This window comes from Halictus rubicundus, chromosome 2, assembly GCF_050948215.1.
Source record: "Halictus rubicundus isolate RS-2024b chromosome 2, iyHalRubi1_principal, whole genome shotgun sequence".
NCBI lineage: Eukaryota > Metazoa > Arthropoda > Insecta > Hymenoptera > Halictidae > Halictus > Halictus rubicundus.
In genome coordinates, this window is record NC_135150.1 from 27,283,722 (window position 1) to 27,311,608 (window position 27,887).

General features: G+C 39.5%; 1 protein-coding gene across 2 annotated transcripts; it reads left to right on the forward strand.

Annotated features, from left to right (window-relative positions):
• The first annotated feature begins 421 nt into the window (after positions 1-421).
• Positions 422-27,572, forward strand: Gp150 (leucine-rich repeat domain-containing glycoprotein 150). 2 transcript variants are annotated; one of them, XM_076806317.1, is made up of 9 exons: positions 422-573; positions 19,876-20,204; positions 20,898-21,169; positions 21,688-22,271; positions 22,887-23,226; positions 23,499-23,864; positions 24,282-24,455; positions 24,732-24,942; positions 25,576-27,572. In XM_076806317.1, exons 2-9 carry the CDS (start codon positions 19,884-19,886, stop codon positions 25,981-25,983), a joined length of 2,676 nt encoding a protein of 891 aa, XP_076662432.1. In that variant the 5' UTR covers positions 422-573; positions 19,876-19,883; the 3' UTR covers positions 25,984-27,572. The 2 variants fall into 2 exon arrangements, with proteins under 2 accessions (XP_076662432.1, XP_076662434.1); XM_076806319.1 differs by lacking the exon at positions 422-573 and adding an exon at positions 18,067-18,185.
• The last annotated feature ends 315 nt before the right edge of the window (positions 27,573-27,887 follow it).

The following is a 27,887-nucleotide window of genomic DNA, read 5'->3' on the forward strand; positions in this document are numbered from 1 at the left end:
AGTATAAATTCGCTTTAAGTTTTCCCAGTCCGTGTATAATGAAGCATGCAAATGTCCGTTTGATTATAATACAAAAATTCCGAATTTTTCAGACAGTTGGTTTCTCGAATGTTCGTTCTCTGCGACAACGTTCGAACGGTGGACATCGCAGGCGTTATGGCACCGCGTGAACCATTAGCGTACCTCCGGCAATTATCGTATCGCTGGGCAACGGGGAGGATCGTGCCTCGGCAACTTCGGGTACAGGTTCGCCAGATGGCACGAGCACGGTCACCTGTTTACCTGGATTTCTACCTGAAGGGATTCCACATCAGGGACCGTCGGCGCCGACCAATGGCTGCGCCGACCCTGGGCCCCACTCGCCCCCTTCTTCTGTGCGTCACTTGCCGCCTGACTCGAGTACAACAGGCTCTACGTAGTTCAGAATTTCATCGGCTGCCTGCCGAAACCGATTTCCAGCAGCTATCTCTCGCTGCTTTCCCAGTAATTATCGCGCGTCGACGTATAGTGCACCCGTAGTGTACCGATTCCTCGTGCGAGTGCTGCATTGCCGGTCGAGAGAGCGTGATCAAGGTGAGCAATTCCAGGACACATCGGATCGGCGATCCCTGAATCATCGAACTCCTACGTGTACTCCGCGCAAACAGGATCGTCGAATCGAATCGGATCGGATCGGATCGGGCAAGAGGAAGTTTCCCAGCGGCCAACTAAGGACATTCCGATCGGTGCTCGATCCGATTCGGGTTCTCGAGGACGTTCGGTATTTCGTGGGCGTGTTTCCCCGACCCCCCTGCTCGCCTCTAGTCGCCAGCATTTTTCCTCTAAGGTCGCGCGACTGCTCGTCGCCATCTAAAAGGAAATCCGTCGACTAGCTTCTTGCGATCTTTCCTGCGTCTCTCAGATTTTCCGACACGGTTCCCGAGCGGCTCTTTCTTCGAGAAAACGTTTGCAAACGGTCCGAAGCTGCCCGGCAGGTTTGGGAAACTTTCGGGTGCGACGGGCTGACGTATCCTCGCCAGCCTGTTCCGTGCACGAACGTGATCGCATGGCGCTTGGCGGACGTTTATTTGGATTCTCAGTTCCGGAATCTATCCGTGGAATCCGACGAACGTCCCAGCCAGTTGAATATGGCGAGGCGGTTCATCGGTGAAGCAGCTCAGCTCACCTTGTGCATCGCTTTCGTGGAAGGAATATCTGTACGGCTCGATTGTCCTCGAAACTGCAGCGGGATTTGTATACATGCGATTTTAGAGAGAACGAATTTACCTTCTGAACGTCTATTTCGATCCTTCGACAACGGGGCCAGGGTCCGTTCGGTCACAGAGTACCAAAACCGTCGTTTCATTTTCTCAATTTCAAAAGAATCGGCAAGAAATGCCTTTGAAACTGTGTTTAGGGTTACACATCTAATTCCTGAACTTGCAAACGATTTACTCCATTACATGTTCAATCTTCCCATTATTCAAAATTTTGATTCACTTGTCCGAGGAAAATATTAGGATATTAAGAAAATCTGATAAATAAAAGCCGACTTAAAATTTTTCTCAATCACTAGATTCACTAGATTCTGATAATTAGTTGGGTACAGTCTTGCGTTTTTAGCACAATTCGCAGTTTGAAGCGTCCCAGTACATTCTGCTCTAGATTAGGCTCCCACATAACCAGCGAACTGTTAATTGTTTCCTTCTTTGTTGTTTTTAATCGAAAAAGAAACGCGTGTCTTGTAATTCCAGGAGATTAATGCCGATTAATCGTGTGCACGTATTCGGCGATCGACGTCCGTGTGAAAAGGTCGCAGCATGGGCACGGTTCACCGCGGTCGCATACAAATATTCGCGTGATGATACAAAAAAGCGTCCATGAAATATTTTAAGAACAGTTAAGTCGTTATGCTGCTAGACGGAGACGCAGGGCACGCAGACTTCTCTCTCTCTCTCTCTCTCTCTCTCTCTCTCTCTCTCTCTCGTATACCTTTGAACGTTTATCAGCAGTTGCAGATTAGCCTGCATTTTTGCGTCCTCATTGGCGCTGGCTGACTGCGAAACAATGACGACGATAAGCGACGCGAATAGGAAGGCACCAATGTTTTTATTATGTTCTTTTCGCTGGTCGAGTGGACCGACGGAAAAATATCGAACTTCGAAATTGAATTTTGAGAATCGCGATTGAATTTGTGCATTTATGAAAAAAAAAAAATGATTTGCTGAAATTAGAAATGCTTGGGAACGATTAAAAGAGTTCGAGTGTGTCGATACGTTAGCTGTACGAATTAATTTATGGCTGTCACAGTTAATCAATCGTCACTTTGTTTTGAATTCAGATCTCCCAACCACCACGTTAAAGATTCATCAATCATTTGTGAGATGGAGTAGACGCATAGAAAGCGATGCAAATTGATTTTCGAGAGTAGAAAGCATTTTAATTGTTTGTAAATGATCGGTAGATTCGCGGGAGGAATATCTACGAATGAATTTGTTTCATCGAAGAAAATAGGAAAATTCAATGTGGCTTCTGTGGCTACTTGCAATTTTTGGAGTAGTATGGTAAACTGCGGTAAGGAATAGTCAAATAGAAAATAGAAAATATTTTTATAGTATTATGCTTCACACATGCCAAAATGCACAGACCAGATTTTTCTTTGAATTCATCTCGAAAAACATTAATAATATCGATAGCTGATAATTATTCCCAGCTGAGAGGCACGAGCATATTTAATTTTATTATCGAGCATCGAAAGTCCATCATGTTTTTAATACATCAAATACGTTTGAATGTACTTGATTCGCACAATTTTAATTTGTGTCTTAAAATAGTTTCTGACAAGAGAAGTTCCTGTCAATCGCCGCAGGTTTTCAGAAATCTATCCTAATCAGATTTCAGATTGAGTCACCCTACGTAGCGTGGCTAGTATTTCTTATCTGCGATTTGATGTTTCGTCAAACAAAGATGAAAATCTCAATTTAGATTCGAAATTGCTTGTAGGGAGTGCTAGCATTTCGACAGTGATCGTAAATGTGATTTGAAACAAGGCTAAAAAATTGTAACAGATTCGGTAAAATTGGAATGAAATCGACACTGATGTGGTTCCTATTTTCTTATCAGTATAAGATTATTTTCGGAGTAATCAGTTCAATCGCAGGTTACGGTAGTATCGCTCGACTCGATCGTCGATGTAAACTTCAATTTTATTGTGCAATTCGCCTCATGCTGATAGCTTAACGCGATTCCTATTAAAATACAATAATAGAGACAATAATAGAAGTTGCGCGTTGCACAATTGCTTAGTGACAGTGTCAATAATTTTTTCAATTACATTATATTATATATTACATTTCAATTATTTTTTATTTAATCGTCCAAGCTCCTGGTACCTGGCTTATTTTCACAAGCATTTTTCGGAGCAGTTGACAAACTTATTTTCTTCTTAATATTAAATAATTTGCTGATATGCAACAACACTTCTTCTCACAGACTCGCATCTTTCGCGCAAAACTACTCAGTTTCCGTGTTGCACGGTTAATTAATGTTAATTCGATTCGTGATAATGCATGAAGTATTTTTCTTGATGTCACCGTTGAATGTGGCATAAGAGTTAAGCATACTCGCGCGACACGACAAACAACTAAAAAAGAAAAACATTTAACAAAGTTCAAAAATATTCTGTCGCTCACAATACAACGCTCGCTTATAGTTCAGGCGAAACAGAAGATGTAAAACATCGGAGTTTGTTGTAACTGAATTATTTTTTAATTTTTGATGTGAAAAATTTGATAACTTTCCAAGCCATTGGAAAGCTGAATTAATTTATTTGATTGAAGAGCTTTGCAAAAATTTGAAACCGAAAACAGATGATCAAGTATTTCCGAGCGACATTGTATGCGAGCAATTAACTATTGTGTGTACGGCATTGTGTATATCGTTTAAGTATCAGCGTCGGTCGTGCCTCGTGTGGTCACACGCATTAATATTAATACAATGCCAGAAGTATATGGGTAAGCCGTACACACATTCTGTCGTCACCACTATAATTCCACAATATACCGGGTGTTCACAAAGTGGAGACTCGCGTAAGAAATACTTGCTTCAGTCGGATATCAAGAGCTCAAGTAATTGAAAAATTGTGTATAGGTTAAGGGGCCCAGTTACTGTGGGGGTACCAATCACTGTGCCTATACTTATTTTTAAAGTAATATTAAAAAGGAGATACATAAAATATTAACTGACTTTAATGAAAGGAATTTAATATCTCTTTCTTAATATTCGTTATTAAAATGAGTATAATTAATATAGGCACAGTAATTGGGTCCCTTACCCAACTGTTCGTTAGAGATGCAGCATACCGTACAGATCGGAAAAGGCTTAATCGAAAGAGGTTGACGCGCATGGCTTGATTATGATTATTGTTTACAACGGTATCTTCGATATTTGCTTTTGACGAGCGCAATAAAAATGCGATATCTAAAGTGTATCATAAACATTCCTTTATTTTCTAAGTCGTAATCTGTATTGTGATATATTACGTTTTATCTGTGTGTCTATAGCGCATCAACTGTATGTCACTGCACACCTAGAGTCGTCGTAGACTGTCGTGGAAATTAATTCATTCACAATTAAGCTTCCACTTTTCGTGCCGTTTGCTTTATTGTAAAACTACACTCGATTTTTGCTAACCAGTTTTCGCGTGATTAGGGGCCCGGGATATTCACGTGACTTTTTAATTAATAATTTCCATTCACAGCCTTCGGACACAGTTTTTTCCCCTATTTTGGTCGGTAATGTCGTCACTCTACCTTATCGCGAATCTACGAAGACCGGGCTAATATTTTGAATTTTCGTGCGGGCTCGTTTCGTTGCGCAATAGCAAGGTCAGTGTCCATTCGAATGATCTATTTTTGCGCGACAGAAACCTGGTGCATGCTTCCACATCGGTGCGAACGATTATGAGAGCAACAGTTGAATTCGCGGAACCGTCGCTTCCACAAGCAACAGGTGACACGCGACACGTGACAGTGACTCCTTGTTTTCGGTCAGCCCTTTGACATTTCTTGCGGTACTAAAGCCTCTGCAACTAATTAACTTTAATCGAATGTATCAAAGTTTTGTTTAGTTCAAGTTTCATTAGAATCGAACTTGAAGTTTTATTAGAATTTATTAAAGTCCAGTTTAGGGGAAAAAATTGATTTCTCATGTCGTCTAAGATATATTTGTGCAAAAGGATTTATTTCAACTAAGAAATTACGAAGTTATATATATATATATATATATATATATATATATATATATATATATATGCTTGACGTGAGTACGCGTATTTTCATGTAACCGATAGGTAAATAAGCGAATGAGTAATCGAAAATATGTGTGCGCAAAGTGATCGCAAAACAGCTTGTCGATTTCAAAAAAAAAAAATTGTGAAGACTTGAAAAATTGCAGTGTAGATCAAAATAGTTGCCTGCTTAGTTGCTTCAAGAGATAAAATTATTAATAAAATAATCGTAATTGCTTTAAGAAATTTGACGACGCATGCGAGCTGGTACATTCAATTAACAACCTCAGTTTAATTGCGAGGCGAAAGAGTGCAAGTCTTCTATCAGTGTAATTTTCTTCGTTGGTTATCTCGTAAAAATAAAATGATCTGACCAGACGGTAAAAAAAATTGACAACGGCATTGTCGTTTTATCGATTATGTGAATCAAACGTATCGCGCAAATTGTTAGGACTCGCGGACACGTGTGTCTTATAATTATGAAAAAGAAATGCACAAAATAATGACTATACTTTGAAGATAGGGGACAGTCACAATTGAACAACTATTCTTCCAAGCAAAGCATAAAAATACGAATATTTTTCAGGAACGAACGTCGCGACTTTATCTATATAGATAATGATGCTTCGATACGGACAACAAGCTCTCTTTAAAAAAAAAGGAAAATAACCGCTTAGACGCGAAGACTTATCGATACTAATGGCGGCACTAGTGGCGCCAGTCGGCCATTTACTTCGTGTTCCTGATCCTCTCAGTGTTTCTTCGTTTTTATAGTTAACAGTTTACTCGGTAGCAGAGGACGTTCCGTCGTTCAGTAGAATATTAAATTATTAAAATATTAAAGTGAGTAAGTTTGTTGGTAAATAATAACGAAGATCACATAATTGATCGAACGTATCTCTATTGATAAATAAACAACTGTACGCAAGCGAACTCATTTCTCTCGCGACTCAATAGCTAAACAAATATTCGGACAAGCAGCACGAAGAAAAAAGTTGATAAGAAACGGTGTTAAAAATTCTAAACAAATTATTTACCTCAGAGCCAGTTAGTTAAATGCGTATACTATTTACGCGAAGTATTTACATATTTGCTATAAATAGAGTTAGAGCTTCCAATCGGAGCCAAGGCTACTGAAAACAAGAAATTTATTATAAATCGCTTGGAAAAATCACCGTGCACAAAAAGATCTAATCAACAGTATAGGAAACACTGGCATCACAGCCAGGAAACTATACTTCGCGACGAGGAAAAATAGAATTTCCGTGGAAACAGCGAGTAAACAAATTACACTATGCAAAGAGGAAAACGGCACAGTTAACGCAAATGCGAAATTCTCGTTCGCCGTGTTCCAACCGCGGATAATTTTATTTTATGAAGTCACGGCAATTTAGGATATTCAATGAACGTGCATTAGGGAGGTTAAGGAAAATAAGAGAAAAACGACCTCTCGAAACGCAACGGACACGCTCGCCCCGAGAGATCGGTCGGAATCGGCCTATTCCGTGCACCGTAATTTCATTCTCGACCTGATATTCCCGCTCGGGATCAGAAACGATCGCTCCCGGCCCCTGAATGAATAAATACCGAGTGGAAGAGCCGGTTCGCCAGATGCTTCGATTATCTTCTTTTTTTCCCCCTTCCATCGACTTTTTCTCCGAGCTACGAACGCGATACACGTCGATCGTGGAAAGCTGAATTTTTCGTGCGATGCGCAGTGCCGAACCGTATAAATAAGGGAAATCGTTGAATCGTTGCGCAGCGAATCGATTTGCGTCGGCTAGAAAGTTTCCGAGTGTTTGCGTCCCGAGAAAAATGCGATTTGTACGCCGCAAAGTGGGCGAAAATCCCATTTAGGCGCTCTAAAATAATAACTTCTGAACCATTCGAGATAATTGAATGAAATTTATAGCTTCAAATTGCGACAAAAATCGATTTGAATTTACACGGTGTTCATTAATTACACAGACTTCAAACAAATTATGGAACAAGTGGAATTAATATACCTGTTCTTCTGCATTAATATTCCTGAAGTAAACCTGTAATTTCTGATAGATTTGTTGCAAGTTGTCGCAAATGAATGTTTTTTTTTTTTGCATTGTTTGATCAACTAATCATAGTTTATCAGAGTATTGTCGGTGCAAGGTTCCATTAGGTTCCGGCTAACATATGCATACGTAAAGTTCAAAAGGTGAAAAACTTGTGCTCACTTGAAAACACTATAATTCTCAAAATGTAACAACAATTACGATGAAGATATAAGCTTTCGTATTGTCTACACCCAACTCAGCCATTTCTAATAGTTTTCTTTGAAATTGCACTTGAATATTGAAAAAATCATGCGGAAGGTGACAATTTCACGTTCCTAATTTTTCCCTCGAACTTTGCCGGCCTCCTGTGGGTCGTGGTGGGGGGGATAAAATTTTTTTTTCGGATTTGCTTCCTTTGGAAAGTTCTTAAAACATCCCTCATTTATCTAAAAACGAAAAAAAATTTTCTCACAGGGTATACCCCGCGGTAGTGGGGATAATTCCGCGACGTTTATCATCCAGGCCTTGGCGACATATACGGAGAGATCACTGTATAATGGTTCCAATGGACCCTATAATGTCTTCCATTTGAACGCAATGGTATTTGAGTAGATTTCAAGTGTAATGGTTCTAGTATTACAATGTCTTTCATTTTGAATGGAATTGTATTTGAGATTTCAGGTACAATGGTTCTAGTACTATGATATCATTCATTTGAATGAAAGTTGTAATAGATTGTCGTTCTTGTTGAACAGTTTGACAAAGACATTATAGACACGAGTACTTTTTTTTCACTTCCTGTTTGAGACGTGTTCGATGATAATATTGAACGATCCGAGTTTAAGACACGAGTGTGCGACACAGTTGATAACACGATGACCAATGGATGACACGTACTTAATTTCTATTGTTTTTCTTTAGATTTATTTTTTTTTTCTTTCTCTGTAGAGACTCGTGGAAAATTGATTATTCGAATTGGCTCAAAGTACGATTGAAACGTGCTTATCAAACGGCGGGACGCAACACGTGTAGTGAGAAATACATATACATACAGAGGAAAAAATTATTCTAATTTCGATCATGACGAGTGGCAATCTGTATTCAAGATAAAAAGTGTTTACACGAATCGGAAGTAACAGGAGCCGAATGGAAATTTCTTTTTTCCCTTATTGGTTAGATCCTCGGTTGATTTGTTTATTTGAAATATTCTTGAGAAAAGGAGACCGAGATGCAATGAGATGGCAATGTTTGATAACAAAATTGATCAAATTTTAAATTGTAGGAAATTGAAAAAATCTCAATATACTGTTTCTCATCTATTAAAATTAGTAAGTGAAGAAAAGCTACATAGTTTCTATTTCTTGTAATCGACGCATACAATTTTTATTTTGCACAAAGATCCGCAGTCTAGTGATGTCAGTGTTAAATAAAATGGGGACTTCTGTGGGTCGAGGAATGTTATAACCTTGGGGTGGTGACCGAGAAAGAAAAATGTGGATGGGTCACGAAAAAGAAAATTGTTGAGGAAAATAATTGTTGAAGCACAGCGACAGCAACGAAAATTATTTTTTAAAAGTGGAGAATTGAATAAAGGAGACGCGCTCAACAGAAGTGACATTGTTGTGACACCATCTGCCTCCGGAGAGACGGATGCTTTTTTGCGACGCTCTCCAACCATGCCATTTAAGAGTTCTTTGCTAAAAACTGGAGCTTCTGGGAAATCACTGCTTGTTGTTACAAGTGCTGTCCATAATTTCAAACAGTTACTATAAACAAACTAATTTGTTCGATCTCCACAGCTGAAACATGCAAATCTCTGATTATGTATCAGCACAAATGCACTATTGCTTTACTGCAGTATTGCTTATTGCTTTATTACTTTTTATATTTCGATCAGCACAGCAGTGCTTTATTATTGCAACATTGCTTATTGCTTTTTATATTTCGATTAGCACAGCAGACGAAGACTTTACTTGAAAAAGTTGATATATTAGCTCGTTAGGACATTTTTATTCTTGAAACAGTAACATTTGTTCAAATGTTCTTCTAATTTTATCTCAATTTCTCCTTCGTGACTATAGTTTGCAGAACTATGGGCAAAGAATTTGTGAAGTGAAGATGTACAGTTTTTCTATCTTTATGTTTTTCACATAACTATTTTATTACGTCGTTGGTATACAGAAGATTGCAAACGTAAAAACTAATTCTTTTATAGTGCACGGACCTTTAAACGACTATAAAAATTAGGAATACCTAAAATAATTTATTGTCTAATACATTTAAAATCATTACTATCTAATCAATCAAATATTTTATTTAATATACATTTAAGCGACTCCCAATTCTTCTTCAACTTAAAGTCTTCATTTTTTTATAGTGCACAGACCTTTAAACGACTATAAGTATACCTAAAACAATTTATTATCTAATAAATTTAAAAGCATTACTATCTAATCAATCAAATATTTTATTTAATATACGTTTAAGCGACTCCCAATTCTTCTTCAACTTAAAGTCTTCATTTTTTATAGTGCACAGACCTTTAAACGACTATAAAAATTAGGTATACCTAAAACAATTTATTATCTAATAAATTTAAAAGCATTACTATCTAATCAATCAAATATTTTATTCAATATACGTTCAAGCGACTCCCGGTTCTTCTTCAACATAAAAATTTGAACTTACAGGTACTCGTAAATATATCTCAATTAAAACACTAATTGAATTATATCCTCGATCCAATCGCGCACGTAGTCTCTGGGCATTGAAACCTATCGATCGCTTATATCGCTCGGACGTGTAATCTGACGATATCTCATTCTCTTCGATCATGTTATAAAATGTTGAAAGGTCAACAATGTGACGCAAATTTTGTTGATGCCGAACAACTTTCGTAGTCTTGTAAAAAACAATATCGAAATTAATCGAGCGACGTTCACAAACCCGGAACACCAAACATATTATTAACCTCATTGATTACATTGATCTCATCAGAAATTACTATTCATTCGGAATTTGATTTCCCAGTTCTCTATCATATTCACTGTTACAAGGAAACGATTGCAAAAAACTTGAAGTTAATAAAAAGGGGATTCTTAATTCGCGATTTACACTAGAAGTTGATGTTTTTGCAGAGTCGAATTAAAACGAGCAGATCCGTTGCATGATTTGTAATAGTGCTGACTAACAGAACTTAATAACTGTCGAGATGGAAAGCTCGCGAACGCAGGTTTTGTGCAACGAATCGGTGTTAATAAAATTCCTCGGGGGTTTCATCACCAACGCACACAGCGTTATCCGCGAGCATATATTTGCAGAGGGAACTTTTCCGAAACGGAAAATCGAGATGTTAAATTTCTTATCTCGGCGAGATGAAATACTTTAAAATATTTTGTCCTCGTTTGCAATCGTGACAAGCTTGCAAATGATAACGCGCCTTTCGTCGATAAAGAAATGCAACTCGAATACATGGAAAAACAATTTTACGCACGGACGAAGCAGTCGAAGATTTTTCACTATGAGACACATCATAATTTTTTCTTTTGTTAGTTTATTTTAGGTCGCATCGACATCTCCGGTTATTAACCGTATTAAGTTACATATTATGATTATAAATACGCCGATATTTTACTTCTCAGCGTTCGGTTATCATGTGTTGGTGTGTCCGATATCAATTTTGTACGTGCACGAAGCAGTCGAAGATTTTTCACTATGAGACAGATCATAATTTTTTCTTTTGTTAGTTTATTTTAGGTCGCATCGACATCTCAGGTTATTAACCGCATTAATTTACATACGATTATAAATACATTCGTATTTTATTTCTCAGCGTTCGGTTATCATGTGTCGGTGTGTCAGATATCAATTTTATACGTGCACGAAGCAATCGGAGATTTTTCAGCGGAAGAAACACTATGCTTCGACGTGTTGCGTTGCTTAAAATCTAAGTTGGCTTTCACACTGTGTCCGGGATGCTTGGAAAATCCTGATAACTATGCAAAAAAGTAGTGTGCATGTTTACGCGCGCGTATTAGGGCTCCATACACGAGGCACAAAGACTCGCAGAGCAACGGCGTAGTCTCAGACAAAGCAAATATGTTATCAGCACATATAAGATAAACGGGCTGATAAGAACAGATAATAACGGAACCTATGTACGTTCCCTGATAAAGTAGAAGTAATGGTGCGACGGCGAAAGGGTTACTCGAAGTCTGGAACACATCATTCCCGTGGAAAATCAATGATTTCGAACCGCCCGAAGTCTCCGAGTTGATTGTCCGAGAGTGCTTCCCTAACTTTTATTTTATTCATTGATATTCACTTTGTTAGTGACAAACGCAGATCATTCATTTTAATCTATATTGTGTCTTAGTCTATTGTGCATTTTATTTTGATGATTTGATGCGTTCATGGCAAAATTGAGTGGATGAAATTTGGAACAATTAACGATATACTGATATTGTATGAATTAATGAACAATTAGTGAAATTTGAAACTGATATATTATATTCCCACCTATTCCATCTATTGAAGAAAGAAAAACCTTCCCATTTGTTTTCCAATACTTGCAAATGATGCAGGACACTTTTAAACATAAATCGTAATAAACCGTACATACAGATTGTTTATGACAATCTATATTATGCTTAATGCGGTATATTCTATCGTATTGAGGCTCAGCAATTGCTTTTTATTCTTCATATTTTAAAATTCATTTAATTTTCGAGCTTCCTGTTATTAGTGGCCATATTTGCGTATCTTAAAAGCGGATTGTTTATCATAATTAATGCGTCCTTCGTTGTATTCAAGTTTAAATATTATTTGTTAAGATATAGTAAATGTAGTCACTGAATGGCCCGCGAATTTTATTACAAATGGCGCGCGTGAGGTCCGAAGTCTTGTTAATTATTACCACGATCTCGATAAATCATTTGGGACGACACGGTAGGATGGGTTGAAAATGTTCCAGTGCAGAATACTTGTTGTGTGTGTCGCCATTAATTCTACCGACACGGTGGTGCATTGCGTAAGCGACAATTACGATACAAAAACATTTATGCGACGGAACGGGAACGCCGCGTTCGAACGACGCGCCGCGACGCGACGGAGGAAACAAAGATGGCGATAGATCGCTCTTTCAGAAGCTGTCTAGAATTTCGATTTCTCGACGTAAAGTGAAAATAGTACGTTGATCTTCGATGTATCTTTCATTGTTATCATTAAATTCTGATAAAACTTGTCATATATGCAGAGAATATTAATATAAAACTGATTGAACAAATTGAACAGAACAAATTGAAGCAAATTGAACAAAATTCGAGATCAATTTAGGGTTCGATCATCCCCAAGCGATGAAGAACTTTCTTTTTATTGAGAGTGTAAGAAATTAAAAGTAAATAATTAATGTAAATAATCCAGTGTAAATAGTCCAATGTAAATAATTGAATTCTTTCACGCTGTTTAAATCTTTTTGTAATTTTCACGTAACGATGAACAGTGTATGATTCTATATTCGGTAAAAGCACAATAGTATTCGCAGTTTTATCAATATTTTTCTAAAATACGATTAACTCTTCTATCATATTTATCCAGTATCTGTATTTTGTCATTTTTAATACGAAACGAAATTAGAAACGATTTTAATTTCGCATTTTCGAGCTTTTTCCCTGCAGGATCATCCTCTTTTCCGGTTTTTATCAGTCGCCGGTCGCTTAGCACGCCTCCGACAATTTACGAAATCGACACTTTTACTGTTATTGACACTAGGACTGCGGCCGATTATGTTGTATCAGTGTTGTGTCGACGGTGACCAATAATGGTTCCCCGTAGAGATTGACATTCGAGCCGGCTGATTTCACAAGAAATCAGCTAACCATCGTGCGACGAATCGGTCATGCAGGTCGAACAGGGAATCGATCGGATCGATATGTGATTCCGACTTGGAGAACGCTCCGATACTCTTTTTCGAAGGACACCGCTTTATAATAGAAGTCCAACGCACGCTAACGGAATCTTTTCTAGGAGATGGAACGTTGATATCGCGTAACGAGTAGCACACAGACGTTCTTGTTTTCCGTCCGACGGTTCCATTTCCTTCCACGATTATCAATAGAAGTGTCAGTCTAATTAAAATCGTTTCAGAGTTCTTGTTTTGTGATCACTGAAATCGCAAAGGCGTCTTTCCAATAACTGTTACATTTTTCTTCGTTACAGATCGTTTTTACAAGAAATTAAAGGCTAGTCACTTTGTTCAACACTAAATTGAGTATTAAGCAATGAAGGGTTATAAATATGTCCATAGATCACACTTTTAGATACTGTCTTTGTTTTTTATTTGTCATTTTGAGTATTTTATTTCTCTGTGATTGTGTCGTAATTTTAAGTTTGTTCGATATATTAAATTATGACTAAAACAATTATATTAAATTCAATTCGATTCAATTATATTATATTAAATTCAATTAAATGGGAACTAGTGCTTGGTAGAATGAAATTGTAACAATGAATTAACCGAGAATCTTTCTTCGCAATTCTTTTTTTTTTTTGAGGAGCGTATAAAGTTTGAGTCACTTAAAACAGAGAATTACGCAGGTAATTTAATAGAAACCAGTAAGAACGAAATATGACTACTTGTCGCTGAAGGATTGAATTTCTTAACGTTTTGGTATTGAATAGCTGACTTCGGTGGTCGCGTTACATAATTGTAGTCAGCCTTTTACACATTGTCGGGAAAATTGTGTTTCATGCTAATTGTACAAATTCAAATTGTTTCATCATTATGAAAAGTTTCGTCTACAGTAAGAATTATTCGAGAGCTTTTGAACCGACAAAAAGTCATTTTTGTCAGAAGAGTTTTAAACATTTTTTGTACTAGAAATGAAGTTTTAAATATTCGTCAGTCATCGATCGAAAGTAACTAAACTTAAAAGCAACTAATACAGGGAAAGATGGAACTCGCCAACAGATTTTACCAACACAGACCATCAATTTTGCACACCAACATTACATAAACCTCAGCAGAAAGAAAAAAAAAGAAACAAACAATAATTAGTAGATCAAACATAGCACATACTAAAATTATCGCATATTGACGTCGAACAGCCAGACATGATCATTAGACAGTTTATCCATTTTTAGCTCGCGAAGATTTCTGAAAGGAATGAGACGGAAACTTCCAACAGAATTTATATTTTTAAATCATGCGATGCGTCTGCAAAATTCTTAATGGTGAAAATGGTTATTTTTGCTCGTGCACACTGTAATGCATTTTATCTCATATATTACAGATTTGCGAGTATCATAAATGGGTCAGGACCCAAAGTGCGTTTACATAATAATAAAATTTCATTGATTTTAATCCATAACCAAATGCAGAAAATATTATTTTTCAGAAGCTAGATACGACGGATAAGGATTCTTCAAATTATTATACCCGTAATTATTTTTATTTGACAATGCATGAAAGTTTTCTTTCAAAAATATTTTGACCCAATTGACGAAGAATATTCAGCAGGAAGATTTATAGTTTGGGGGTGAGAGACAGCAGGATAAGGTTACAGGGTTAATATCCCATAATGGTAAAAGCGTAGCGTCCCATCGTCAAGCATCGTTTCCAAGTCAATTAATCTATTTTGACACGAGTCCCTTTGAATAGCTCGCCGATCGCCTAGGTGGGCCTCGGATGCTCGAAAACGCCGCTCCGAGAGATGCCCTACGGATTCCCTTTTGGGTCCCAAGAGTGGTCCCTTTCTTGCGGGCTGTTTCCGTGCCAACCGAATCGGAATGGAACAGAAGAGGGAAGGGACCACCTGTGCTATGCTCCGGGGACAGGTAACTCTACCTGGTCCCTGAACCGGCGAGATTTTTCGAGGATTGAACAAAGAGCCCCAGCTGGTAGTCGTGCGCTGCCCGACCTAAGCCCACCTTCCATCTTCTAAAGCGGCATTCACATGCCCTACCTGACGACTCCGAGAGTTGGCTTCTTTAAAACGCATTCCGCTTAGGCTCGCGCTCTTCTCTATTTGCACGGGACATTCCTGGCCCCCTCGATCGACGAAAAATGCACTTTCCCCGGTTTACGACGGTTCCTCGAACCCGTGTTCCCCATGGAAATGGCTCCTACAGTCACACCGATGCGTTCATTTCTAGGAAATATTAGGGGGACCCATAAGTTTTATTTCTTAATTTATTATATAATCTCCATCATTATCAAGGACAGTTTTCCTGCAAATTTTCAATCTCTTATAGAAATCCAGGGTTCAAGCAAAATATGACTCAAGGTGCCTCCTTGCATCTTCTACAGAATGTTTTGTTTCTTAAATAATGCTCCAGAGATCTGAAAAGATCAGAGGGAGCAATATCCGGTGAGCACGGGGGTGCGGTCAAACTTCCCATTGCAATTCTTTGATTTTTTCCTGAGTGAGTTTCGCTGTACGGGGCCGGCCATTGTCAATTTGCAGTATTACACCTTTTCCGTGGACCAAAGACGCCCTCTTTTTCAATAGTTCTGAATACAGCCGTTGCAATTGCTGACAATACAACTCAGCAGTGACTGTTTCTCCAGGTTTCAACAACTCAAAGCGAATTATGCCACGACAGTCCCACCAAATGCACAGTAACACCTTCCTAAGCGATAAGCTAGGTTTAGGGGTTGATATTGCGGTTTGATTTGCAGAAAGCCATTGCTTCGAACGCTTTATGTTATCACAAAGAATCCATTTTTCATCTCCGGTAACGATTCTGCTAAGAAATGGATCTCTACGAAATCTGGATAGCAATAAACTGCAAATTGATGAATATTCTTGTTGGTCTCAGATAATTGACGCGGTACCCATAATTCCTTGCCTATACGCCTTTCCCATTTCGTGTAGGTGCCTTTGTATAGTTGACCGTGTGGACCCAAGGCTTCTCGATAATTCTTGTATACTTAATTTTGGATCAGCTTCCGCTAGAGATTTTAGGGTGTCATTATCAAATTCAACGTCCACTTCGAGGCCTGTCAGGGAGATCATAATCACCAGCAGCAAACCTTCTGAACAAACGTTGACACTTGTTGACCTTCCACCTCCATAAACATCGCAAATTTTCTTTGTTGTCACCGTTGCATTAAATCCCGCATGAAAATGAAAAAGTATGCAACGACGAATATGATCCTCGGATGGTACGGACGCCGCCATTTTATTACAGGGTTGTAAATAGAAATTATACTTTTTAAAATATTTTGAACACAATGTTGACACACTCGACTTAAAATTCGCCCATTTTCTGTTCTGAATAGTGCACAATTTTGCTATTTGTTTATGATTGTCTTAGATTGTGTAAACACAGTCGAATTAATATCTGCAACGAAACCAGTGGGAGAAATTTATGATTGCAGTATATATTTGTTAAACATAGCCCGTTCGTTTTCTCTGCAAGTATGCTAACGATCCACACGGTAGACATGCTTTGTCCTTGGTGCGACGCGATTATAAATGGACGCTGAGTTTTGCACCGCAGTTTTCACCGTTCGCGAGACAACGTTCTCTCTTCTAACAAAAGGACTGGAGTCATCGATATATTATCATGACGAATAAAATGCAGCAGGCTTCCGCGCGTGTCGCGATAATGACAACTGCAACGTTGCGCGACTGGTCCGTGTTTTGATGGCCGCTGTTCCGTTGATACGATCGACGCTTATCTGGGAACGCATCTGCACGCCCGTCGTCTTGATAAACGAACTAATTACATTTTTCAGATGATTTCATTTAATCCCACTTTTATCGATTTCAAACGTACACACGTATCAGCGCGTCGAAGATACTGTTTCAACAAACATTTCGGTTGTTAAATTCTTTATAGTGAATGTAAAAATATCAGGAGATGCCGATACAACTATAATATTGCATGTAACAGCTACAATTTCAGGTTTTCTAGGATCTTCTTTTGTCAAAGTAGTGCAATCGGTGCGGTGGAGTGCTCGAGCCACCGCCATTTAACGAGATAACGCGGAACGTGTCTGATAACGATTTTCATAAAAAGAGAGACAAATTTTTAATTACTGCTTACGTGTTTTTCGATCGTGACTCAGAGAGATTCGAGATCTCGAATTTTATTTGAATAATTGACGCTTCTGACTAATTGGAACTACTTACCAGAGTGTATTTCTAAATGTTTATAATTTATATATCTAGTATTTACTAATTATGAAACATTTAGAATGGTTAAGTTAGCAGTGTGACACTTTGATTGCAAGTCAATGCACTCTTACGCTTAGGCTCGGGGGGGGGGGGGACATTTTTTAAATCTTGTACAAATAGTACAATATTTTTATTAACGCTGAGTAATCAATAAAAATTCAACTGAGAAAGTTAATTTTGCACAGCTCTGATTGTTTCCCAGCATGCTTTGTCATACTCTTCCACTGCAAATCATGTCAGATATCTGTCGTTTCATACTGTCTGAGCACATTTGGCGCCAATCCGAAGACGCCCGAACGTTATTCTGCAATTCCTTCTCCGTTATCTGCAATCTGACTAACGCGGGGCGGTTATCTGCGATATCACGGGCAACTCGGAGTTTCTCGAAAATCTTGATTGCGGCGGTTTCTTTCTTCGTACCGCAGGATCGCGAAAGCAGTGACGTCTTTCAATGATTTTTATGTAACATCGATTATACCTGTTACTGTTTCTCTCTTCGGTAACACATTGGACTCGTCGGATTGAAGTGTTACGTTTATCTGACATTGTTAGAGCTGTACTTCAAGATGCATCTGTTATTAGTGCCGTGATTGTTCGAGTTAAGCGACTGTGAACGATGTATTATAACAATTGTTGACCAGTTTACATTTCTCGACCACGGAACTTGTCTTCGAATTGAGTTACAAAGGAAATTATTTTCTCTTAGAGGTGGGTGCACTGAACAGGATTTAATTTAAGAAATTTAATTTAAAAAATATTGGTGAAAATGTGTTTCTATTAATTTCTTAGTCTTTCAACAGTTCGTTATTAGTCGATTTTATACAATACATGCTTAAAGAAATGTTCTCGCGCATGTTTCATAATTATAATTCAAAATGTTTTCCGTAATTTCGGTAATTGCGAAATGAAAATAATACCGGTCATTCGACCGACGATGGTTTGTTGTTAACACAATGAGATTAGAATGAGAGTTGCATTATAATTCGTAATATTTTTCATAGTTTCGGTAATTGCGAAATGAAAATAATGCCGGTCATTCGACCGACGATGGTTTGTTGTTAAAACAATGAGATTAGAATGAGAGTTGCATTATAATTCGTAATATTTTTCATAGTTTCGGTAATTGCGAAATGAAAATAATGCCGGTCATTCGACCGACGATGGTTTGTTGTTAAAACAATGAGATTGGAACGAGAGTTGCAATGCTTCGTCGAGGGTGTCGGCCATCGATAAAATGGGGGAATTTTTTCAGAACGATTTGGTACAGAGGTTTAGGTTCCTCGACGAAGCAGGATGCGATCGAAAATCGAGGCATCGGATCGGAAAGATCGTGAGGATAAAGGCTTCCCCGGATTGATTACTCAAAGGTGCTTCCCTTTCTTGTAAAGATGCTGCACTTCCGCTTCTAAAACCGGTCGGGATATGCTCGAGCCCAACTCTGAAACCGCGCGCGGTGAATCTAGGATCTTGCGTGCTGGTTCGCAGACAAAGTTTACGCAACTTACTCCGCGCTATAATAGAATAATAATCCAAATTCAAATAAATTCCGAATCGCCGCACAATGCATTCCCAAAATGTTATTAACTCAATTATCACTGAAACGTGTCATTTCACCTGAAACTATGATTGCAGGAAAAACATACAACTACATAATCCAACCGATTAAAATTAAAATATGCAGTGGCATAATTCCATGCACGTAGAATTATATTTTTCACTCGGTAACATACATGTATATTACTATCCATGCTGTAAAAACGATTCTGACGTTGAACAATTCTGTAGACGGAATACTATTTACAAGTTTATGATTTTATGCATTTACGATAAAAATGGGTTATTGGGAAGCATAATAAATATTCAAAAATATATATATATATTAACTGATTTCAGTGAACAAAATTTACTATGTCTTTTTTAATATTCATTATGCTTTAAAAATAAGTATAATGGATATGGGCACACTAATTGGCACCTCCACGGTCATTGGGCCCCTTACTTGTCATTTTAAACAGTAGAAAGATTAAAAGAAGCCTGATAAATTCCTCTTTTTATAGAATTTTGTAGGTTAACTTTACAGGAATTCACCTGCAAAATCTCATAACAAAATTAATAACATTTCCGAAGATATTGCCTTTGGAAGCAACTTTTCTGTTTGACAAAATGGCGAAAAGAGTACTGGACCAATCGGCTTAAAAATTTCACTGTATGTTAAAAAAGAGTCCTTTCATAGTTCGAGCAACAAGTGAAGCGATGGGTTGTGTAGATGCTTCGTTAATACCAAAAATTTTGACAATTTGTTGATCCCGAGACAAAATGTGACGTCACAAGGGAGAACGAAGAATCAAAAATGGCGTCGATCCACGGGCTAATGCAAAACGTTTTTGCCTGTTTCTAGGAGACAAAATGAAGATCCTAGCAGCAGTGCTGCTGGTCGGTCTCTCAATCGGATTCGTCGCTTCGAGTATACACGACACAGAACGAAGCAGCACCGAGGCGCCATTCTCGACAGAAACGCAGCATGGTTCGGCGAGAACCGTCACGACGTCGTGGAAATCCGTTCCGACCACGAACAGGGCCATTTTGAGGAGTAAAACGGAGATGAAAACTACGGCTGATCCTGACGAGGATCCTATGCTCCTGGGAGATCCGAAAACCTTCCTAAGTCCGAAGGATATGATCATGCAGGAAATCCAGACTTTGGATGAGGAAGTTTCGAACGACGAGGTGATCATTGCGATATTGCGTTCTGATATACTCGCAATTACTTCCTTTCTGTGCATAAGATTCTGTTAATAACCATCTGCAATCCAATTTGACTTCTGTTTGAAAATTTAAAGCCTATTTTATAATTTTTTGAAACCCAGCAATTTCAATTCTTCAAGATTTGTGAAACGTTTCGGTTGGAGGATTCTTTACTGTTTTTCTTTTGTTATTAAATTAACTCCTGCTCATTTCAAAAATTCAGGTCGATTGGTGATGTGTAGACTGCGGATGCTTATGCAATTTGCAATTTGTTGCCATCCAATTTGACTTCTGTTTGAAAAGTTGAAGCCTATTTTATATTCTTTTTGAAACCCAGCAATTTCAATTCTTTAAGATTTGTGAAACGTTTCGGTTGGAGGATTCTTTACTGTTTTTCTTTTGTTATTAAATTAACTCCTGCTCATTTCAAAAATTCAGGTCGATTGGTGATGTGTAGACTGCGGATGTTTATGCAATTTGCAAAATTTTTAGAGGTATTTTAAGAAAGTGTCAAATTGTATTTTCAGTGGCAGCCTTTGTAGATCTGAGATAAATGAAAATTCTACTAAATTCTGTCGAATGTTGTTTTAGCATTTTTTGACAATTTTCAGAAGCCATAGATGCATAATGATCCGCAGTCTAGTAATGTGTAATCTTTCATTGCGATGATTGCAGACTTCAGCAGACTTCATAGACATGTTGAAGGCCAAAGCCAAAAAGCTGAAGCTGGCTGCTGCGAAAAAGAACGTCACTCACGCGAGTGCTATCAAAAAGTTGCTGGACGCCTATAATGGGACCTACGACGACTTAACAGAGGAGGAAGAGAACGAAAGCCAGGATGACTACGACGACGAAGAGGACGAACTCGATGACGACGAGCAAGTGATGACAGGGTGTCCAAATTACTGCAGCTGCGCCGGGGAATACGCAGCCGTGACAACTGCAACGTATGTTTAAACAAATTCAATCAAGATCGTCCTGGCCAACGAGAATAGCTCGTCCGGTAACCATGGTGCTGGACCATGCTATAAATTTCTACTATTTTTTATCGTACAGTGTTAACGTAATATTTACCATGAACAGAGTTATGTTAACCGCTTGCAAAACTTCTGCCAATATATGCGTGGTGTTTTTCTGATTAAAATGACACCAAACACGACACAATTTTGACCATATTTGCTCGTTTCATTCACGTTTCATCGAATGGTTCGGATAATCGAGGTTCTAGTATATCATGGATTAAACGAGCAAATACGAACCAAACTGTGTCGTGTTTGGAGTCGTTTCAATCGGGAAAGTGTCACGAACGTGTGGGTAAGAGATTTATAAAGAAATCATTCGATGCACATAAGTTCAATGACAAGAGATCAAGAAACACTGAACGATAGAAGTGACACTTTGGTCCGAGATTTTTCACATGCAAGTGAATATTAGTTCTAACATGAGTATTTTTACACGTGTCCAGATGCAACAAATTCGTGGACGAGCAAACGTTCGGCACAAGTATCGCGCACCTGCGCATCGAAAACGCCGATCCGATCGCGCTCGGCCCGCACGCGTTCCGGTCCCGAGGACTCCTGCACTTGGAATCGATCACGATCACCGACACCATCATCACCGAGCTGAACCAGACAGCGTTCGACGGCGTGGTGTACCTGTTCGCCGTCAATTTGACCGGCAACGGTCTGCAAGAGGTCCCCCCGAACCTGTTCGAGAACAACACGCAGGTCACGTTGTTGTCGATCTCGCGGAATCCGCTGAAGCACTCGCACGACCCGAGAACGTCGAAGCACGGCCTGTTCGAGTCGTCGTCCGTCACCGAGTTCGACTACTCTGGCAACGGTCTGACGAAGCTGAAGCGCAACGCCTTCGCGAAGATGCCGAATCTGATCTACATCAATCTGAGAAACAACAAGCTGAAGGAGATCGACAGCGCCGTCTTCAACTCGCTCGACTCCCTCGCCGAAGTGGACCTCTCCAGGAATCAGCTGAACAAGATTCCTTCCGACTTGTTCGAGGACAAAGAAGTGGAGACGTTCAACGTTGCCGGTAAGATTAGGCTGAATCGGGCCTTCGATTGAAAATGTCTCACCGAACGTTTCCTGTAACAATTACACTGCGGATTTTACGCGTTTATCGCAAAAACGAGACGGTAAAATTGAAAATATTAAGACCCCCGTAGATAAGGTAGAGCGACCACGTTACCGACCAAATGAGATGATTTCACGTGCCTCGACTTATCCACCTTGAATGCGAATATTTTTCGCTGGGAAAGGGTTCATTCGAAAGAGGAAGGTTCAATGCAGCGCGCGTAATTGTCATGAGCAGACGAGATTATGCAAATATTTTGTAATACAAGTGTTAGCGTCGTGTATCGTCCTTGAGACATACCCGAGCCGTCTTATGTTTACATTCCTCGGCGTCCGAGGTCTCTCGAGCTTCGTGGCCCCACACGGAATATACCCCGCGGTAGCGGGGACAATTCCGCGACGTTTATCGTCCAGGCCTTGGCGACATATATAGAGAAATCACTGTAGTTGTCCCCTGCTTGTTACAATTTTTGGAAATTTTTATTTTGTATCATTTCTGCGTTCCCCGGCTTCTTCTGTTAACAATTACGAGTTTTCCTGAATCTTGTAGGATAACGGACTTGTTAATTTGCAGGAAACAATTTGACGACACTGCCGACGATACGCGCGCCAGAACTGCGACAGTTGGACGCGTCCCACAACAAAATCAGGGTAGTATCCAAGGACGCGCTCCTTTCTGTGCCAATGTTGGAGCAACTGATGCTCCAATCGAACGAGATCAAGTGGATCGACCCGAACGCTTTCGCTAACCTCGAAATGCTCACCTACCTCGATCTTAGCAACAACAAATTGACGTCTTTGTTGGATGTTCACTTTATAGGAAACTCGAGATTGGAGATTCTGGTGTTGAACGACAATCCTGATTTGGAAACCTTGCCTGTCTTCAAGACTCGCAGCAGGGACGATGATTTTAGGTAAAGGACCGCCATCCTACTTCAGCATTTCGAAATTTGTATTTGCAAACGCTATGGTGACAAGCAAGTTGTTTAATTCGCGATAACTGAGTGTCAAATGATAAATATTCATTCGTATTAACTATATTAACGGTTTTCGATGAGATCCTTCGATTTGTCAAGCAATTGTTTAAAACCATTCTCAAAACAATTTTGGTAGAGTTCTAAAGACTACTTTTATTGATCTTCATTTTAAATATATGTCACATATTCATTGCCATGTATTTTTTCAGCATGAGCCGTTTCGAATGCACAAACTGTGGCTTGCATACGCTGCACAAAGACACGTTCCAACAGATGCCAGTACTGCAGAAACTGAATCTTTCGAAGAATCGTCTGACCGCTCTGCCGGACGGACTTCTGCGCAACCTTGGCTCTTTGAGAATCCTCGATCTTTCCGACAACATAATCAGCACCTTGCAGAACAACATGTTCAACGGTGCCAGCGCCTTGACGAAGCTCAGTCTCGCCGGTAATCCTTTGGAAACGTTACAGGTGTCGCCGTTCTTGTCGACCCCCCACCTTTCCAAGCTCGATGCAAGCAGATGCGCCCTGGAGAGGGTTTGGAGCGAAGCTAGGGTCCCTCTGGAGAGCTTGAAGTAAGAATCCTCTTTTGTCTATCGGATACAATTCGTTTTCTTTTTATTCGTGTCCAATAAATTTGTCGGTTGGCAGCCAAATTAATTTGAGCGCTCCGGGCGCACACGTGGGTCCGAAGATTTTTGTAAAAATGGAAAACATGTTATTTAGCATTTCTAGTTCCATTAATTAAATTACTTATTAAATATTGGACACTTAACCTGCTGATTCCGCGCAAATAAAGGATTAAAATTGTGGTTTATTTACGCGTTATTTACGCACTTGAAGAATTAATTTTGAATGGTTGTAATTTATAAATCTACATCTGCCGAATAATAAACAAACAAGCGTCGTATTTACTTCAATAATGGATTGAATCTGTCGTTTTAAGTTTGTCGACATTTTGACTACAATTTTGTGTCTGATTGTACCCTCAGGTTCCTGTCAGTCCGCGAGAATCTGCTGCGACGAATCACGAAGGAGGAACTGAGGGCAACGCCGAAAATCGTTGGCTTAAATTTGGCGCACAATCCTCTGGACTGCGACGAGGAATTTAGCGAGGCTATTCAATGGCTGACGGATCGCGGAATTTCACCGATGGAGCCCTTCAGGTGACCTTGAAAATGAGCCACGTAAAATCAAGCCGCCTAAAACGATAAACTCCTGTGTCATCGCGAGCTGTTTTTCCCGATAAAATTATTTAAGCGATAGAAACGAAGAATTCTACATTTAATCTGCATTTGACCTTGAAATTTTCATGCATCCAGAACAAAGATAGACTAATTTCAAATCTCCCTAATAACTTACGACGAAAGTGAAGTTTTAACGTAAAGTCCAGCGATAAAGTGCTCGCGACTCTTCGTGTAATTGGATGTAACGTCTTACAGATATCTGAATGATTATGTTAACGAGGATAATTATCAAGATAACGAGGGTATCAGTAAGTGGACCGATCTGGCTGCAGTAGTCTGCTACGATATGAACGATGGACCACCACGCAGAGACTTCCCGTCCTTGAAGAACAAAGTGAAGAACATGCTTGACGAACTCGACACGTCGAAAGACTCCGACGCCATTTTGAGCAAGCAGAACGACGAGGTAAGCTGTCACAGAAATGATCGCGAAAACTACGCATTCGGGAAGATATTGTTAGCATTTTCGAAAATCCTCCGCCCGGGAAGGATGAAACCGTTAAAAACGCTAAAAGTCCGTATCGGTAAGGTAGAGTGGCTACATTACCGTCAGAAAATGGTTTTACGTGCCTCAAGTTTTCGTCCTTATACAAGAATATTTTGTCGCTGATAAAGGGCTCATTCGAAAGAGGAAGGTTCAATCTAGTGCGCGCTGGTCAGGAGCTGCCGAGATTATGCAGATATTTGGTAACATAAGCGTTAGAAGTAGCCCAAAAATTGACGATGCGCATGCCGTGGAATCCAAGCATTTTTCTGCCATTGGATGAGTATTCTGAATGAAATCGAGACCATCGCGCGCTAGAAAATATCTCCGGTTACAAATTGAGCTATATTTTGTCTCGATTCTCTGCGAAATAAAGCCGAAAACTTGAAGCACGTTTCTGGGCGTCAGAATTCATAATATCGATAATACAGAGCAAAAAATGTGATAATTTTAATCACAGACTTGGGACACGTCGGATCAAGACCAAGACGGATCTTAAGTCTGTGCTTGAAGGCTGTGAATGGAAATAATTAATTAAACATTATCCTGGCGCAGGAGCTGCTGAAACTGTTGGACGACCGAGGTATGCGAACCGACGAGGCCCTGGAGAAGGCCTGGACCACCCAGGACCAGGAATACGAGGACTTCGTAACGGATGAGAGCACCGAGTACCATCCTTGGTACACCAGTGCCCTTTGGCCGGTGGCGACGATCGTGATCGTAACGGTGATGCTCGTGTTCCTCGCGGTGCACGTTGCCTTTTATCTAGCGAAGCGACGCGGCGGTGGTCCTGTGATCAGGCCACCGTTGATACTCCGTGGCGGGCTGATCGACAACAAGAACTGCGGGCTGGTTTACAAGCCCCTCCAGGAGGAGATCGCCACGCCGCACATGCCGAAACGTGGCAGCTTTTACTCCAGCAGCACATTCCACTACGACAAGATCGTGCCGGAGAGCGTTTAATAGGCAACGCGACCGCATACAATAATTACCAGTCAGTCGACGCGGTTCAATCTGATTTCTATCGCGCGTAGATCGAGTAGTCGACGAACGAAGCATAATCTGTACAAATACGATTGGCTGGGCACGCTGTTCTTCAAACGTTTGCGGTTGCCTCGTTGTTCGATCCACTTTTCTGGATCCATTCGATTTTATTTCACAGACTTCTGAACGTACTTTGAGATTATTCGACCACGGTAGAAATAGATGACGCGAGTTGGCTTCTAGAACATTAGAATCTAGATGAAACGGTTGTAACTCCGGGTCAAAACGGACCCAAGTAACGTCGTTCGAGAATTAATTGATTTTAGATGTTGAATTTTTTGTTGATTGCACAATAGTGTTTCGGAAGCTCTCAATTTATTCAATTTAAGAACTTATCTGATTTTAATCATTACGAAACACGGAATCTGATGCGTTCTACAGGGTGATCCAAAAGTGTTGTACGTCCTTGAAACGGGTGATTCCTGACGAAAATTGAAGTAACTTTTTCCTTTGCAAAAATGTTCTTCGCGGCTTTGTTAAAGAGTTATTAACGGAACGCACTGACCAATCGGAGCGCGGATACAGCGGACGGATTCCGGCTCAGCCAATGCCAACGCCACGCTCAGCGGGACCTCCCACCGAGTCGCAAGCCCCCGCCTACAGGCGTGCTCTGATTGGTCCGCGTTTTTCTCCTGAACGAAGCCGCGGAGAAGATTTTCGCAAAGGAAAAAGTTACTCCAAATGATCTCAGCTATCACCCCTTTCGATGTGATACGAGCACTTTTGGGACACCCTGTAGACTCGCGGAGGATTTTAAGAATAATTTTGTTCGAGAGGACACAGCGACCGCAAACGTTTGAGCGACGCGATGCCGATGCACACGCAATGCATGAAGATATTATGCGATCTTTTAGGAACTTTCTAACGAAATTTTCGAATCAGGTTTTTTAAAGAAACAGAGAATCGAAGAATACCGCTACCGATGTTTATAGGGAGAAGATAATTTTGTTAAATGAATTTACTAGCACGACGGGTGAACCGACTTGTAAGACTTGATGTTAGTGTATCTCCAATGTGTCGAGGACGAATAAATTTTATGTGAAATCCGGTGTTTCGTTTCTATATTGAAATCGACGATTTTTGTCATGGGAAGACCGGCATGGAGTCATATTAATTTAATTCTAATTGTATATTTAATTGTAACGCGTAATTACATATCTATTACGTTTACTATTAATCATTGAGGGAACGCAGCTTCGGGCGGTAGGTGAACTAGTATTTCGAAGCGAACAGGAACGGAAGGTATCCGAGAGCAAAATGAGAATTGTTGGCCGTAGTAATATATTATCAGATATAATGTTAGGCTAGCGATTTTGAAGTGCAGTGACCACAACGTCTCGTTCAAGCCATGAACACATAAGTATTTACGACTAAACACCGCATATAATACTAAGAAAACTAACGTGGCATAGTATAAGTAGTGCATCATTATATGTATTATGTATTATACTGCATACTGTAAATAATGTATAACGTTTTAATAAAATTTTCATTACAGTGTACAACAATGCATCCTCGTGTTCCCTGAAACTTGCGTTCGACAAATAAAAATTCAAAGATAAGGCAAATTAAAGGTCAAAGTAACAAATTTGCGATTAAAATCACAAACTCACTACAAACAATAATAACATAATTACCGGTATAAACTACCTACGATTTTTCAAACCGATTCGCTTCTTTACAACAGTTCTCTGTATTCCAATAATGGTAAATTTCTAAAATTGTAATTCCTTGTTGCAATTTACTCATTTGTCGATTATTGTACTTTGCAACAATTATAAAAATCCAGGATCCGTTTGTCTCGTAAAGCTTTCCCTTAATGC